Source organism: Pipra filicauda, unplaced genomic scaffold, assembly GCF_003945595.2.
Source record: "Pipra filicauda isolate LSUMZ 115617 unplaced genomic scaffold, ASM394559v2 scaffold606_size451818_pilon, whole genome shotgun sequence".
NCBI lineage: Eukaryota > Metazoa > Chordata > Aves > Passeriformes > Pipridae > Pipra > Pipra filicauda.
Genome location: NW_024104761.1, coordinates 369,406 through 387,491, shown reverse-complemented (window position 1 = coordinate 387,491; position 18,086 = coordinate 369,406). Strand labels below are relative to the sequence as shown.

Genomic DNA, 18,086 nt, shown 5'->3' with positions numbered 1-18,086 from the left:
TTTGAAAAATAAAGTTAGGAAATACTTAGAAAATCACTTTACATTTTTTCTTTTTTTTTTTTTTTTTTTTTTTTTTTTTTTGCACTTTTTGACACAGTCAGTCACTGCAGATTCTACAAAATCAGGATTACCAAACCTTTCTGTGTCTATCATCTTATTCGTAGCGCGGTGCAACAGGTAGAAAGATTTCTTGATTTCACCCAAGGCAGGTATTTAGAAACCTTCATATAGTCATTTGCTAGAAAATGGCTTACAGCCCAATCTTTGGGGCAAGAGATATGAAAAGTATGTTTTCCCAAGAAAATAATATGCTTTGTTCCCAGACGTGACTGGAAAGACCAGAACTTATGATATAAAAGCTCTCGTTTATGTTGTCGCATCATATACAAAGGAACATGGCGATGGGCAAATGCAAATCCCAAATCTATCAACGAGAAATGTGTAACAGTGCACGATAAGTTAAATTTTTCTTTATTGTTTGTCCAACGCAGAGATCCTTTGGAGAGGAAAAAAAAAAGATCACAGTGCTTACCAGGTAACTGAATGGGTCGAGTCGAGGGGAGCTGTTAAAAGAGAGGGGGTTAGGGAGCAGTTGATTTTTTTTTAATATAATTTTTTTTTTTTTTTTCTTATGGCATCTTCTCTCAGGGAGTTGTGAGCACTTGGGCCAGGTCCTTTCCCCCGGCACCGGCCGTCACGTGTCGCTGGCCAGGCGGCTGTACTTCACCGGCCGGCCCCGCCGCAGCGCCGGCCAGGGCAAGGGCCAGTGGTAGGAGCGAGGTACAATGCCTTGGACATTCTTTTCAAAGTACTGGAAGGGCTTGTACCACCAGACCCTTGCGAGGAGGTTAGTTTGGGAAGCTTCTTTTAGCACCTGCGCCGAGAGAGAGAACGAGAAAGGGCAGAGTTAGGAAGGAATTAGGAAGCGCTCGCTCGCACGGCTTCGTCGGTCCTGTTCGTCACCGCTGCTCCCAAACAGCTCCCAGAAACACCTCCCAGACAGAGCTGCGCAGACAAAGGTCAGGAGAAGCCAAGCTACTCTTCCACAGCCTCCCTGCACACACCCCAGTGAGGTTCACCGGCGTTTCCAAGACCTCAGTTGTTCGATGGGCCCTCGGGGAAAAAAAAAACATGAACGGCCCAAAGATCAGTCTCTCCTCTCCCTTGGGAATGAAAAACCCAACCCAAAGCACAGTTGTTACCATAAGCATCTCTGAAATTCCATGTAGCTCAAGAATGGCTTTGGAACTTCCCAGGCAGTGAGCAAGGCACACCTCAACCCACTCAGAGCAGGTCAGGAGCCCTGCCCTCCACATGCTCCCAGACTGCTCCCACCCACCCTTTTCCTTCTCTTAGCCACGAGCAAGCCCCAGTTGAGACACAAGGAGTGGGCAGGCCCCCAGGGAGTTATCCAACCACCCTGCTGCATGTTTTCAACACCAGAGCCGGGAATCACCGAATCTGCCCATGGCAAAGTGCAAGCACCGGGCTGGTACACTGAGCTCTATCTCCATGTCAAGCTCACACATAACATAAATCCACTTCTGCTTTTAACTTGAAGGTCAGACAGAAGCCAAAGCCCTGTGCACATGAGGAAGGAGAGGTGAGCACACAAAGGTGTGCTCAGGAAAGGATCCAGGGACTGGCATTTCCCAACATCTCGGCAGCTCGGGGAAGCAATGTTGAGCCACCTTCTGAATCACACCATGCAGCACAACAGGCATGTTTCCACACAGTAAGGCAAAGGGCTCTGCTGAAGCAAGTCCTCATTAGGACTCAGGGTAATCCTGACTCCAATAATTCCAGCTTGGAAGCATGACCACCCAGCACCTGCTTTAACAGAGCCCAGGAGCAGATTCAAAGCCTGGAAGCCCATCTGGTGCTGTATGACAAGAGGTACAGAGTCTGAGCACAGGTTGCTATTGGACACTGACTGAGCAAAGTGCATCTAATCAGCAATTAGGCATTTTGGGCTAAAAACATACCACGGGGCTTGACTGTGGTGATTGCTTCAAGTAACATCAAAACCAGAGGAACAATGAATGAGTTGTAGCTAGAAGGCCTTCAGGGGGGCTGGAACTAGATGATCTTGCAGGTCTGTTCCAACCCAGGTCATTCTATAATAACTCTATGATACGATCTAAAACTCTGGACTGTCACAATATTAACTCATTTCCTATCATCACAGTAGGTCTTTCTTAAACATAATTAACTGGAGGCATGTGCAACACACAAGCAAAAAATCTTTCACCAAGTGCACAGAAAATATTTGGACACCAATATGCTGTAGAAGACCTAAAAGCTTCTCTTAACTCACTCTGTCTGTTACCTGTGGCAGAGATTTGTAAATCTTCTCTCAAAGAATCAGTATCCTGAGCTGAATGGGATCCAGAGGGATCATCCACTCCAACTCCTGGCCCTGCACAGGACACCCCAACAATCTCACCATGTCCCAAACCCTCCTGGAGCTCTGGCAGCCTTGGGGCTGTGCCCACTGCCCTGGGGAGCCTGGGCAGTGCCAACCACCCTCTGGGGGAAGAACCTTTCCCTGAGATCCTCCCTTGACACAGCAGGGGAGGTTTCACATTCCTCAGCCCTGCAAGCTCCTCTCTTATTGCTCCAGTTCACTGGCAGGGAAAAACAATGACAATAACATGAGACATCATTTAATCCTCTTTAGTCAACCTTTGATGAACCTTTTACAGCTCCTCTCTGACTGAGTAAAATCATCAAGTGCTGTGTCTCCTCCTCAGGAGCTCCTTGTTCTCAGTATTTCCCTCATCACCCTGTTTTCCCAGACATGGGCCTTAGGTCAGAAGCAGCCTGTTCTCAGCTGCACTGCCCTTCAAAAGGAAGACATTTCCCTTGGCCAGGAGAACTTCCCACCACTTGGACACATTTAAAAAAAACTGGTTCATTTTTAGTGATGCTCTTATACTGTTCCTCAAGAGGCCTGTCATCAAACTAAAGGGCACAAGCCACAGAATACAAGGAAAACCCAGCTGGCCTCAACAGACAAACAAAAAAACAAGGCAAAGAACCCCACCATATCTAAATGGTTTGCTCTGCTAACACCAAACCAGCCCAAATTCAGAAGGATTTCAAAAACTGAGGCTAATCCAGGGGAAAGCAGAGGCCTGCCTGCCTTGGGTAGGCCTTCACATCTCTCTGTGGTCAAGACACAAGAAGAACCCAACCCATGATGCCTCTTTCTTTCCTGCAAACCCCAGGGCAGGACGTGGGTGGGTTCACTCCTACTGGATATTTCCCCGTCACCACCCCACTGCAGGCGGAGCCCCCCAGGAGTGGCAGGAACTCACTTGCTGGTTGGCCATTGTGTGGTACCACCAGAATAGCCTTGTAGTGATGTAGTAAGCCACCACCACGTCCACAGTGTAGTGGTCATGAGCAAGGAGGATGCAGAACATCCCGACCATGCTGAGTGCCCAGCAAAGCCAGTGATACCACCAGAGTCGCCGTGGGGAATCTGCAAGGAAGCACAAGCAGTGGTTATTTCAAAGTGTAGCTTTATCAAGACTAGTGCTGTAATTAGCAGAGGTCACGGACTGCAATCCTGCAGGAATATCAGGAGCAGGAATGCTGAGATCACAAAGTAAGTCCCGTTCTCCTAAGGTGTAGCTTAAAATTGCAGTCGGGGTAAGGAGATCCTTGGACAATACAAAGGTTATGAAATCTTGGAAGGAGATATAATATACCCTGGCCAATCTAATTAATCAATTTGTGTTTACATGAGGTATTAGGAAAAAATTCTTCCCTGGGAGGGTGGGGAGGCCCTGGCACAGGTTGTCCAGTGGAGCTGTGGCTGCCCCATCCCTGGAAGTGTCCAAGGCCAGGTTGGAGCAACCTGGGCTAGTGGAAGGTGTCCCTGCCCATGGCAGGGGGTGGAACTAAATGAGCTTTAGTGCCAACTAAAAACCAACCCCAAAGCACTAGAACCCTTGTGGTGAAGGGTTTCCCTAATATCCAGCCTAACCCTACCCGGCACAACCTCAGACCATTTCCTCTCACCCTGGAAAACGCACGTATTTTAACTTTAACTGCATTTACCAACGAGCACGACAATAATTCCCTCAGTTAGGAAGGAATGAACAGCCAGGCACTCACACTCTTTGATGAACAGGTAGGTGAGGGTGAGGATGACGGTGTGGCCGCTGTACAGGTAGTCACCACACATGTTGTGGGATCCGGTGATGGACAATCCTCCACCAGCAATCAACTTCATTATCCTTCGCAGGTGAGATTCCCAGTCTCCAAAAAGCTGGTGCAAGAGGAAAACACAAAAGCACAGTAAAATAGCAGCTTTAACCTTCCAGGTTAAAGGTTTTAAACCTTTGTTTAAAGCAAAGGTATAAAAACTTTGCCTTTTGGTTCTTCTCTCTTTCTGCTTTGATTCACAAGTTCAATCAGCAAATAAATCCCCAAACTTGGCAGCACCTTTCTAGGGGGGAAAAAAAACTGGAAATGAGCCATGATTTTATTGATGCTTTGCACCTATTACAGCTGGCATTCACGTGAGGTTTGCCTTCTGTTCAAGAGGCAACTCTAAAATAAATTATCTTGTTGATAACAGCACAGGCCCTACTGATGACAATCCAACAGAAACCAGGATGAATTGTACATCCAGCTGCTGAAACCAAGACTTGATGAAGAGTATCTCACTCCAAACCCAAAGGCCACCTTGGAAAAGTCTTCAAAGTAATCTCTTTCCACCTCACAGTCCAACAAAAACATGTGTGGTGTTTGTCAGAGCACAGTGCCCAACTTCAAGAAGTGGCAATTAATAGTTTCTGACAGACTTCAGCAGGTTCTTTGCAGGAATTAAACATTTCCTGTTAACTGTTCATTACAAACATTAAAATGCTCCCCAAAGCCCACTCTCCACAATCATATATAACTTAGTAAGGTGTTGAGAAGTTATTCTTTTCCCACCAGTGTATTTGTAGCTTTCAAGAAAACCCAGCTAATCCTCAGTCTGACTGGGGCAATGGAGGAGCACAACACAAGCTTGTCTCTGTTTGAGTAATGAGAAGGATTTGCCAACACTGTAAATTCCCAAAAATGGCAATTTAGTCCCTTCAGCCCATAAACACCTGTGTTCTTTTTTAATTTCATAACAGATGACTGATCAAACACTGTGTTGACTCCTCTCCCACTCTCCTCTCTTTCCAAAAGCTCTGGGTCCCTCCAAAAGCCACATGTGGCTTGGCCAGCATTCTGCCTTGGCAAAGCACTGGTGTCAGTACATTCACTGCCTTCATCTCCCTGGGGAACTGCAGCAGTTCAGCTCTGTCTGTACCTGCCAATCCTCACCAAAACAACGGCAGCACGTGCCCCAAGCCACAGCAGGATTTTACTACTTAATTTATGGCTGTGCACACAAAGATATTTTGGGTGACATGAGATGGATGCAACACCACCACCCCTGTCCCATCTCCACCCCAAGCAGCTGAATCACCCTTCCAGGCTGACCAGAAGGGTCTTGTCCAAGCACCTCTGTCCCAGTAGCCTGGTTTCATCCACGGCTTTTGCAAGCCCAGTTTATTTGTTGGCACAACAAACACGAGTCAGTGCTACACTGGGGAGGAGGTGACAAGCCCTTGTGCTACCACAACTGCAAAAATATATATATATAGGCAGGAGACAGAGTTCCACCAGCCTCAGAAAAGCCTCGTGGGGCCATTTTCAAACACAAATCATATTTGGATTTGACATGCTGAGGTGGTTAGAAATAAATGAGTCACACGTGGCACACCTGCAGGTTGCACACCTTCAACTGCTTTGGTGGAGACAGAAAATTGCTGATCCTGCAAATTAGTTGAAAATGCCACAGAAATCAGCATTTTGAAAAGGGTGGGAATGACTGCACTGCCCCAAAGCACCTGTCAACACCTCCACCAAGAGGGAAGCCAATGATCTGCAGGAGGATGTCCCTGCCAGGCCAAACCAGTGTTCTCAAATTAGAATCACAGAATGGTTTGGGTTGGAAGGCACCTTAAAGATTAGGGACACCTTCCACTAGCCCAGGTTGCTCCAAGCCCTGTCCAACCTGGCCTTGGACACTTCCAGGGATCCAGGGGCAGCCACAGCTTCTGTGGGCAACCTGGGCCAGGGCCTCCCCACCCTCACAGGGAAGGATTTCTTCCTAACATCCAATCTAAACCTACTGCCTTTCAGTTTGAAGCCATTCCCCTTTGTCCTGTCACTCCAGTTCCCAATGAACAGCCCCTCTCCTATTTCCCTGTAGCCCCTTCAGACCCTGGAAGGTGCTGTGAGGTCTCCACACAACCTTCTCCTCTCCAGGCTGAACATTCCCAGCTCTCCCAGCCTGTCTCCACAGGGGAGGTGCTCCAGTCCCCTCAGCAATTTGGTGGCCTCCTCTGGACTTGCTCCAACAGTTCCATGTCCTTCTTTGTGTTGGGAGCACCAGAACTGTGCACAGCATTGCAGGTGGGGTCTCACCAGGGCAGAGCAGAGGGGCAGAATCCCCTCCCTTAGTGACAACTCTTGAGAAAGCGTTGCTGGTAGTTTTGGGAAGAGCAGGACAGGTGGGAAACACGCAGGTTAAAATCTGGAAAGGCAGCCAGAAGCAGTTTACCTTTGGAGAACACTTGAAATGCATTCCAGGTACTGGGAGCGTGGTCACATACATCGTAATACACCGGTACAGGTATAGTGTGCCAACTATACAGAAAAATCTTCTGCTAATTATAGACCTAGGAGGGGGAAAAAAAAAAAAGAGGATAAAAATAAGGAGGTCACACAAGGCAAACAAAATACGCAAAAGGTAAATAAAACAAAACCACCAACTGTTCTCTTCTGATGCTTTTGGAACTCGTGACAGTATCAGCTTACACCTGAGAACACTGAACTGCCCCACAGACCTTCCCACGCCTTCCAGGTCACAAACACAAGAGCAACTCAAGTAACATTACCCACGGAGGTGATTACAGGAAATCTAAGGATTAGAACACAAAGGCCTGTGCAGATTGGGTGCTGAAGACATTAAAAGGGATTTCATGCCCCAAACTCCTCCATTAGCTGCGGGGCTGTCACCAGTTTCCTATTCAAGGCAGGGGATAAAGTTACAGTATTTTCATTCTAAGATGAAAAGAAGGAAGTTTGTTTCAGCTGACACACATATTTCGTAATGACAAAGGGGCTCTTGAGAAGAAAGAGCTTGGATAACCCGAAGGAGTGAGAACACATCATTCCTGAGCAGCATTATAAAGGGAGCAAGGAAACATCCAAACTACACCTACAGAGCTGCCCTGGCCACAGCACAGAGTGTCTGCAGGGGAAGCCACTCTCCAGCTGCAAAGACATTTATTACTGAGGGCTGCCAGTGAGTCCCTGCAGGGCAGATGCAGGTTTGGGGTACAGAGAGCTGGTTCTGCAAAACCAGCAAGAGCACACGAGGGAAAGTGAGGCAGCTTGGGCTCAGGGGGGACAGCCAGCCCCAAAACTGGCCCTTTGGGTGTCACCACAGGGTAACAGCTAAGAAAACCTCAAGGAAAGAGCTACAACAATTAAAGCCCTTCTGGCACATCCACCAGGACCGGAGCAACTGCTGGGGAGACCCTAGAGAGACATCACTGCCAGGACTGCAGAAATCAAGGGCAAATCCAATTACAGCAGTTAACCACCCTTTGTGTTCTACAGACCCTGGTGGTTTTGCTTGATTTTAAATAATTATTTGCAGTTATGGTCATCTCAAGCTGCAACTTCTGGCATTCATGGAATCACAGAATGGTTTGGGTTGGAAGGGATGTTAAAGTTTGTGTTGTTTCACCCCCTGCCATGGGCAGGGACACCTCCCACTAGCCCAGGTTGCTCCAAGCCCTGACCAGCCTGGCCTTGGACACTTCCAGGGATCCAGGGGCAGCCACAGCTTCTGTGGGCAACCTGTGCCAGGGCCTCCCCACCCTCACAGGGAAGGATTTCTTCCCAATATGCCATCTAACCCTGCCCCTGGCAGTGGAAAGCCATTCCCCCTTGTCTTGGCACTACAGGCCCTTGGAAATAGTCACTCTCCATCTTTCTTGGAGGCTCCCTTCAGGCACTGCAATTCCTTTGCTGCTATTGTGTTCACTTTTTAAAAAAATAGTATTCCTATCAAGCTGAGCTCTTTCAAAACTCAAAATTGGCCATCTTTTTAATTTTTAATAGCTTTTGGCAGAGTTATTAAACTGGAGAGCTCCACTCTTGGAGGAGGATGACTTTGCAGTGCCAGATTAATAACAACTTGAGAGCCTTGATTTATCAGAAAAGCATCAACTCTTACAGGGTAAACACATTTTGCACTGGAGTGCTCACTGCTCTAACACAGTATTCCACCTTTTTTCTTCTTTCCTCTGATGTAAACATGGACAAAGACTAGAATTAAAAATCACAGTTATTAATGTAGCTCCACAGACTGAAATTTAAGCATGGAAGGCACCAAGCTGTTGGGACAGGTTTTCTCCTCTGCAGAATTTTTCTCCTGGAAGGGTGATCCAGTGAAGGTCTCACACTTGTGCCTGGCTTTTACTACCTGAATCTGCTTCTTTCTTTATAACCATAAAGGCAAACAGGGGGCTTGGGGATTAAAGACTGAGCAGCACCATATTTTAAGAGCCTGAAAAAGTGGCAGCATTTTATCGAACACTGAACTTCTCTTTTTAATTAAAATTACCCACAAACCCATTCAATTTAGATGGATTTGGCATATTTCAGCTTGGGGAAATGTGAGAGTGCTCTGTACTGTAATACATATAAAAAAAATAAATGTAAAAAGCCTCATATTTCCCCTTCCTCAGAGGATTTGTGTGCGTGTGTGATTTAGAGCCAGCGATTACCGGCCCAGACAACTCTGCTCCAACTCTCCAGACCTCACCAGTGCACACGCTGCTTTTTCAGTCCCATGAGCGAATCAGATGTCAAGCATGGCCAAAATCCAATGCTGTACTTCTCCCAGAACATCTGGGAATGCTTCCCAGAGAGGCTTGTTCTGCCTCAGCAGCCGGGCTGGACTCCTGGGGCTGCCCGTGGTGGTGAGTGCCCAGCCCAGACCTGCACACCCCGTCCTGCTCCTGATCCCTGGGCACAAACCAGCCCAACTCCCTGCCAGGGACAGCCTCAGAATCATGGGATCACAGAATGGTTGGGGTTGGAAGGCACCTTAAAGAACATCTTGTTCCATCCCCCTGCCACGGGCAGGGGAACCTCTCACTAGCCCAGGGTGCTCCAACCTGGCCTTGGGCACTTCCAGGGATGGGGCAGCCACAGCTTCTCTGGGCACCCTGTGCCTGTCCCAGGGGCCGTGGGAACCCCTGGTTAGCTGCACATACACACCCAACACCCCCCCACAATTTGGCCCCAGTTCTGCAGTCCCACAGAGGAGACATGGAGGGCATATCCCACAGGATCAAGCAATCCCTGGACTGAAGGAGGAGAACCTAAGTGATGAGTATCATGAATGACACATCTCTGTTGTCCTTCTTCGTGGCTTGAGAGAACAGCAGGCTCAGCTTGGATGAAATCACTATCAGCAAATAATGGATCTGGTGGGATAAACAACAGGAGTTTCACTGCTTGGCAAAGAACAGTGTTTTCAAAAGCCTGAAACTGAAGCTGCCTGAAAGGTTCGACCCAGCCACTGGTTGCAATTCAACTCACAGGTCACAAAGCTGCTGCTTCACCAGTGACCCTGAGCTTGCAGGGGAGACACCTCTGACTGGTGTCTGTCACCTGAGCAGGGGAGCAGCCAGGTCTCATCCTGCCCAGCAGCCAGGGCTGCACATCTGACCTTCACATCAGAGGGGGGCAAAGCTTAACCCTGACCCAACAGAGGCCAGGGAAGTGAGGAAGGTCCATCTGGCCTAATGCCCTCCCCTTGATCTTGACTTAAGTGTCAAAGGGAAGTGATAACCCACACCACAGAAGTGATTCAGCTCTTTCTGTAGCCCCAAATCACCACCCATTTGGTGGTTCACCATCCAAAGCCACCTCCTGTTCCTGGGAGCATCTCTCCTGTTCTTCCCCTCATGCTGCTTAGCCACAGCTTGGGCTTCTCAGACTTCAATACCTTTGCTCATGGATAGAAGATTTTTGGTGTCACGATGCATTAAATGGTGTCACAGAGCATTGTGTGACCACTCCACACACTGACCACCACTGATCAGCTATTCCAGGGCTGATACTGGGGATGGAAAGCTCTGTGACTCCCTGACACCTTCCCCTAACACCAGAAAAAGCCCCCTAAAAGGGGCTTCCCATGGCAGGAGGTTGGAATGGGATGATCTTTAAGGTCCCTTCCAACCCAAACCATTCTGTGTCTCTATAAGGCAGGTGAAAAGGAACACACTAAAGCAAGTGGGGACGGGGTGGGGGGGGGAACCTTCACATCTGTCAATGATACCAACATATGCACCTTACCATCAAACCCAACCCACATCTCACTGCTACAAAACCTCCATGGACCTCAAGAATTCCGGTGTTCTTCCCCTAAAGGCTCTGCTCAGCTCCCTCACAGGGTGTCTGATCCCTCACACCACCCATTAACCCCACACCTCTTTCTTGAGGGCGATCCCACATCACCTTCTCCAGGTGTTTCCCTCGGCTTTGCTCAGAGACCTCAAGGAATTAATGCACCCACCAACAGGAGAGTGGTACTGAAGCTACAACTTCCCTTCCAGGAGCTCTTACAAGTGTATAACAGTTTAAAATTTTACCTGATAAAATAAAGATGAATAAACCATCACCTCAGTCTCGTGGATTAATCTGCCCCATTCCTACAGGAACCCACAGCTGTGTCACACATCCTGCCCCAGGCTAAAAATTCTCTCCTTTTAAGCCATCTGCACCTCATTAAGTGGGTGAACCACCTGCTTGTGTTTAAGTTTTAATGTTTTGCTCCATTACAAGGGCAAGTGATTCACTGGCCACTGCCTTTATTTCTTTCAAAAAGGGAAATCTTTAATTCTAAGGCCATTCCCAAGCCCCGTGAACCAAAGGATCTTGTATTTCACATGGTGGGGCCCAAATTATGTTCCTTCTTCAGTTTTCTACATAGAAGTCACCAAAAAGTCAGTGAACAGGTAGAGAATGAGATGTATTAGCAGAGGAGAAAAGAAGAGAAGCCCCTCTGGGCAACTGTGGGGCTGTGCTGGTGCCTGGCTGTGGAAAGGAAAGGTGTTATGCCATCTCTTACTGCTTAACCTGCCTGACTTTGAACACTTCATTTAGCACGAGGGTTTACATCAGACACTCGTGGTCAGGCAGCCCAAGGTGTGCATTTCCAGCTCTATAAATAACTTGCATTAAACATCCACGTGCTCTCTGAGGAGGGGAAGTGGCAGGTTAATATTCCACTGCAAGGCAAATTCACCCTTGCAACTGTGACCAGTATGAGCAAGAGGCTGGGACAAGCACTGAGACCTTCCAAATTCAGTGCAGATCTAGGCTTTTGCTTATTTTATGATTAGCTGTTGGACATCCCTCGTGTTTGATGTTACCTGCCCCACCCAACGGCAAGAAGAGAAGACACCTCAATGCTTTTCTCACGCAGCAATATTCAGGTGCACAGGCTAATCCCCCACCTGCTGCTTTTGTGCAGGAGTTTTAGGGTAGGGCTTTAGGTCAGGCAAGGCACAGAGACACTGAATCACAGAATATACACAGCTGGAAGGGATCCATACTATAATCAAGTTAAACTCCTGGCCCTGACCCTCAGAGCGTTGTCCAAACCCTCCTGGAGCTCTGGCAGCCTTGGGGCTGTGCCCACTGCCCTGGGGAGCCTGGTCAGTGCCAACCACCCTCTGGGGGAAGAACCTTTCCCTGAGATCCAACCTGAGCCTGCCCTGGCACAGCTCCAGCTGTTCCCTCGGGTCCTGGTTCGCAGCTGCCCTCACAACAGTGTGACCCGTGCTCCTTCTAAACAAACAGAACAAGCAACTGAGTTCAGAACATATTTCACCCAGTTCCACATAAAAAGGGCTGCAGTTGGTTGTGCAGACAAGCACAACCAGGGGTATTGTTTAGTTTCTTAGGGAACAGTTGGATCGAACTTCTGCCTTTTGCACAGGCAGCTCGCACTGCACGGTACCTATTTCAGTTTTGGAAACCCAAATCAGAAGATCACAAGAAGCTTCACTTCACTTGGATGTAAACCAGCCCCTCCCCTCCAAAAGCTGTCAGAAGCACTCAGTTTTCTGAAGGTTTTACTTACTTGTACTTTAAGAGCAGCCACTGAACAAACCACAGTCCTACAAGGATCATGCCGTTGATTTCACAAATAGAAAAAGCCCATTGCACCCGATCAAAGCGATCAAAAAATGCATCTGGGAGGGGAGGCTGCACCTCCTTGGGAGGCACTCGTTCATGGACGACTGAGATAGTCACTGTGGTAAAGACGAAACAAGAAAGTGCATAAATAAAAGCCAGGAAAGTCTTGCCCCACTCCATGGGGTACTGCGAGCGCTCCGGCTCTGGCATGGGGATCTTTATCATCTCCTTCTTGAACCCGTTTGGCACCCCGTTGAGCTTCGCCTTGCTGCCGAAGCCGTTCTCGCCGCCGCCGCGGACGTGCCCGTTGGCGTGGCCGTTCTTGTGAGCCTCCATGTGGTGAGCCATTTTCAAAGTCTCGATCATGTGCAAAAGCCGCTGGCCGCTGTCGGAAGACACCCGGGACAGAGGCGTCCTCTTAAAGTCCTCCTCCGTCAGGTTGATGAGGTCCCGCCCGGTGAAGCCCCTCAGGGGCTCGCAGTACTCGGGCACCGCATTCTCCATCAGCCAGCCGGTCACCTCCTCGGGCGACCACAGCACCACCTCTTTCATCTCGCCAGGCAGCCGGGGCACGGTCTGGCATGGATCTCACAGGGGGCAGCGCTCACTGCCACTCCAGAGCGCTGGGAAGCTCCTCCTTGGCTTCATCCTGTCCCAGGATCTGGCCGGAGGCGGGTGCCCGTCTCTAACCCGCCCACAGGAGCATCCGGGCGCCGTGGCAGAGCATAGGAGTCACTTCACTTCATATTCGTGTTGGCATTCTTCTTCCTGGGGAGGGGAAACACCCAAAAGCACTCGTTAGGACAGCGTTTTGTTTGCAGTGCAGGGACAAAGACAAAATTCCTGCAGAAGAACACCTCGATTCTGCATGGAAAAGACCAACTCATCTGAGCTCCAGCCTTGGACACACAGCACTGTCCTTCCCAGCTTTGCTGCTGATTCCTTAAGAGCTTTAACACCACTTTGCAGCTGTGGGAAGACTCCTGCCTGCTCTGTAGTTGTTGCATTTTCCATTGCTATGCAGTTCTGGTCCATAACCAGCATCCAAACTTACAATCCTCATACTCATGGATTTAAGGATCTACAGAGGGAATGTTCAGTATTATTCATGTCAGAAGCCTTTTCTCCCCCTCACAGACCGGTACCTTAATGCAATGTTTTCCACTAGTGATTGAACATGAAGCCTGGTTTTTGTTCTGCAAGGCAAAAACCACAAAATCCCAGAATGGTTTGGGCTGGAAAGGACCTTAGAGACCATCTCATTCCCACCCACTGCCATGGGCAGGGACACCTTCCCCTAGACCAGGTTTGCTCCAAGCCCTGTCCAACCTGGCCTTGAACACTTCCAGGTGCCACATCTAATGTACCAGGTCACCCACACCCAAAAATGATGCAAGGATCTACTCTCTGGGCCAAAACACCAGCAGGAAAATCAGTGTCCAAACAGATTAGCCCAAAAATAAAGCATTTAGGTTTGCAGGTGTTTAGCAGCTCTTTGAGGTAGATTTTACTGTTTCCATGGTATAGTGCTACAATTCAAAGAATTGTTTTCTATCAGCTAAAAAAAGGAACCAGGAGGAAAATAAAACTTTAAAAGAAAAGACGAACTAGGTAAGAAACTTCTGCACCCAGTGAATTACAAAAATAGCTTAGAAAAGCTGGTCACTTCCAATACAAAAGGTACAGGAAAACAGATGTTACTTCCTGAATTTTTGAGGCACAAGCAGTAAAAGAGGCAGTGACCACCACCAGCAAACCCCCACGTCTGAGACATTTATTCAACCAACCAACAAAAACTGGTCCTCCCCAGAGCAAAGAGAAGAGACCAGTGAACCCCCTGTCTCCAACCTGCCATCCCACAGACCACGTGTGAGAAAGAAAGTAACAGCATGGGGAAAAAAAATGTATTTTGAAAAGTCACATCGAGCCTTTATCAGCTTCAAGAATATTTTTAGCCTCTTACAGGCTACCAAGTGTTTGTGTTTCATTGCAGGGAGCAAAGCTGCGACTGAAAAAACCAAAATAATTTACTCTACTGGCAAGATTGGAGGTGAGGTGGTTCAGAACAGATACAGAGCTTTACTCCTGTACAAACATGACCACACTGCACACCAATGTGTTTTTTGACCTGTTGCCTCTGAACTCAGCAGGAAACACAGGGTGCAGTTTTCAATCTGTTTTTCCCTGGAATGAACCATGATGGTTGAGAAAAGAAAAGAGCTCTAGAGGAAGGACTGGCAGTACTTTGAATAGGGCACCTCTCCCTTGCTGGGACATATTTAAATCCGTGGAGCAAACCAGGGATGGAGATGACTATGACTCTTCCACCTTGTGAATATCTGTGTTGTTTTAAAACAGAAGGGAAGATGCAGCTCTATTTTCTTTCCTTTTTTCCCCTCAGTACCAAGAAGGCTTTCAGCCACAGATTGCTTCATTATTCAAGTTGTGTTTAGCAAATCAGTATTTAGTTACAGAGCTCTGAACATGGAAATAGGACTGAATTATGCATGGTAACCCACATTAGAAGCTCCTACAAGGCTGGCACTGAAGGAGAGCAGCTCAGCTCTCCACTGTGCCCATCTCTGTGTGCTCACTGTACTTGAGGTATCCCAGGGCACAAAAATTCCCAACTAATCCTAACAGACTTCTCCACAGGCTTCTTGTTTCCAAGGATGATGCCTTACTATGCTGTTAAAACCTAAGTTATTTATTTTTTAATGCTGTTACAACACCTGGGCTCCTAGTCTGCAGCAGGGCCTCAGTTTCTCATGCTGTTCCACGGCTCCACCGCTGCCTCTCCAAGTTCTGTGTTACAAACCCAGCCTGGCTTGGGCTGTCAGAGCACCCTGTGTACACCACGAGGGGGGGCAACATTAAACCTTTTCAACTTCAAACACTGGAGTGACTGAATCCCAGTTTCCAGGCAAGCCCTGAACCATTATCCTCCCAACAAACCGGCTTTCTGCCCACTCCCTGACGACATTCTTAAGGACTCACAATCCCAAAGATACAGGGCCAAGGGCTCCATTCATCACTGCTTAGGAGCCTGTAGCCAACCTTCAAACTACATCTCAACAGGCAGGAAAGGTTTGGACTGGACAGTAGGAAAAATGTCTTCACTGAAAGGCTTGTCCAGCCCTGGTGGTGTCACCAGCCCTGGTGGCATTAAAAGATGTGTGGATGTGGCACTTGGGGACTGTGCTTTAAACTCACCACCAGCGATGCTATTTTAGGTACCACACAAAGAATAAAGACTGCTTGACTCCAACTTCTGTAACTTCATGGATTATGAAACATAAATCTATCTCCTAAGAGTCTTAAAAACAAGAAATCCCATCACACAGGCAGAGGCACAGACATCCAAGCCCACCTCGTGCTGGATGGATGGAAGAGGATGGTGAGGGGTTCACCAAGGAGCTACTGAGCAAAAATTTCAGTCCTCAGGGCTGACATTTCTGGGAGCACGAGCCAGGTGCAATCCCAGCCCGCTGCTCTCACACCACCAGCGTGTAAATCACTATCAAGCACCTTTTGTAAAAGCAGAGTAACTGATACTCACGGGAGGAAGGCTCAGAGGAAAGACAATACACAGACACAGGCCACGGAGTTGTTTTCATTGAGAGTTAAAATGAGGAAAACCAACTAGAATTTCTAACATCACCTACCACTCAAGCCTCTGTTTCACAGCCTGTCTAATGGAGGAGGAACAGGCGAAAAAGCTTCTTTACGAACACCTTCCAGCTTGTCACATTAAAAATTCCTTGTTCCCTATGGTGTATCTGTGACAGCTTGATCAGGTAAGGTTTGCAGAAACTGTACAGGAGACTAACAACCCTCACTGACCCCCCTGTTGCCACAAAAGGTCTCATCCTCTCCACAAAAGGTGAGGACCAGCATCGGCTGCTGCCAGGCCACATCCACGGGCTCAGCTCCATCCTACAAGGATGGGCACACACAAGCCTCCCCAGCTCTGACATGAGCTCTTTAAGCTGGGCCAGGTCACTGAAACACTCCCTCCATCTGCAGCAGAGCTGCTTCATTAAGGAATTATAAATAACAATGTGATTACCACAATAATGCCAACTGCACTATGATAATGATGCCGTGTAAAACCGGTATCTCAAAATACCCGGCACAAGACCCAGCAGGATGAAACAACCTCATCAAGGGCTCCAGGCCCCACCTCCTCCTGTTTACATGACCTTTTCCCCCCCCTGTTCCCAGCAAACACTCAAGTGCTAACTCAAACCACCAGGAGTAATTGCCACCACCACTTCAATCTGCACGTCTGTGGTTCTAACCCCGTGACCACGGCAGCTGGAACAAGGATTTGAGAGGGCACTAACTATACACAACCTTGGAAGACCTGTTCTCTTTTGCACTGCTTTGCAGAGGTGCTGTTGGGCACAAGGGCTGAGTGTGGGAGCGACCAACTCATTGGTTAAAGGGTGAGATAATGAGCCACAAAGTCATCAGCTGGTTACACCTCCACACTTAGAATCATGGAATGGTTTGGGTTGGAAGGGACCTTAGACATCATCTTGTTCCACCCCTCTGCCATGGGCAGGGACACCTCCCACTAGCCCAGGTTGCTCCAAGTCCCTCCAACCTGGCCTTGGACACTCCCAGGGATCCAGGGGCAGCCACAGTTTCTCTGGGCAACCTGTGCAGGGCCTCCCCACCCTCACAGGGAACAATTCTTACCCAGTATCCCATCTATCCCTGCCCTCTGGCACTGGGAAGCCATTCCCCTTTGTCCTGTCTCTCCATCCCTTGTCCCAGCCCCTCTCCAGCCCTCCTGGAGCCCCTTTAGGCCCTGGAAGGGGCTGAGAACAAGACCCAGGTTTGGGGTGTTCTTGCAAGCAAAAAGCATTAAGTCTTGCAATTAACACTGATAAGAGAAAAACACATTCAGCAGCAAAAAAAAGACCCCCAAAACCAGTCTGCCCACCTCCAAACTCCTCCTTAAACACTTTGAAACTCGACTGAAGAGAACCAAAGTCCTCCCAAATCAAATCACGCCTTCCTTTTACTCTCTAAGCTTTGCTGCCAAGGCAACAGTCACTATAGAAATCAGTAAAATCCTCAGCCATTTCAGCAGCTCCTCACCAGGAGCCAGGGAGATTTTCCAGTCCTTCCAGAGGCAGTGGGTGTGTTTCACTTGCAACCCTGAGTGCCCTTCCCAAACACCCCAGGAAAGTTGAGATGATCCCACCACCAGCGAACAACAGAGTTCAAATGAGCAAGGTCCAGGGATAGGCACAGATGGGAGACACAACAGTGACCTTTTGTGTTTGGAAAACAGACCCTGAGATTTACACTGATTACAGGTGCACACAAATAACCAGGAGAAATCCAAGTGCTGTAAGGATTGGAGGACTTAATGCTTTATAAACCAACCCACGAGGGAATTCCCCAACCCCACTGGTGAGCAGGAGTTACACAGGGGCTCTTGTCCTGCCTTTTTACAGCACAAAAACTGTAACAGCAGGGTCTGAGTCACTGCTACAGTCACCTCCCCTACAGGCATTTTATCATCACCAACAATAACACTGACACCTCAATAACTGGACGTCCTGTCCTGGACAAGCACCTCTGCACACCAGTGTGTGAGGAAAGGGCGATGCCTGCCGCAAATTATGTGCTGGACAGCACTAATGAGCTCTCAAGCAATGTTTCCCTCTCTCCAGGGCAGCCTTGCCACCAAACCAGGATCAATCACCCCTTACAAGGGACTGCTGGCACTCTAAAGCGTGCCAGGAAAGCTGATTTCGTACTGTAAATACAAACACATGCAAATATAT

At 48.4% G+C, this 18,086-nt stretch overlaps 1 protein-coding gene across 5 annotated transcripts in view; it reads right to left on the bottom strand.

Annotated features, from left to right (window-relative positions):
- Positions 1-454: 454 nt before the first annotated feature.
- The window catches only part of SGMS1 (sphingomyelin synthase 1), an 84,909-nt gene continuing 67,277 nt past the window's right edge, over positions 455-18,086 (bottom strand). For all 5 annotated transcript variants that reach the window (XM_039388079.1, XM_039388076.1, XM_027711122.2 and 2 more), the window contains 5 exons: positions 12,227-13,050; positions 6,617-6,734; positions 4,126-4,279; positions 3,321-3,487; positions 455-874 (listed from right to left, as the gene is read on the bottom strand). In XM_039388079.1, coding sequence (XP_039244013.1) covers positions 695-874; positions 3,321-3,487; positions 4,126-4,279; positions 6,617-6,734; positions 12,227-12,834 — 1,227 coding nt within the window. In that variant the 5' untranslated portion in view covers positions 12,835-13,050 and the 3' untranslated portion in view covers positions 455-694. The remainder of the gene's footprint in view (positions 875-3,320; positions 3,488-4,125; positions 4,280-6,616; positions 6,735-12,226; positions 13,051-18,086) is intronic.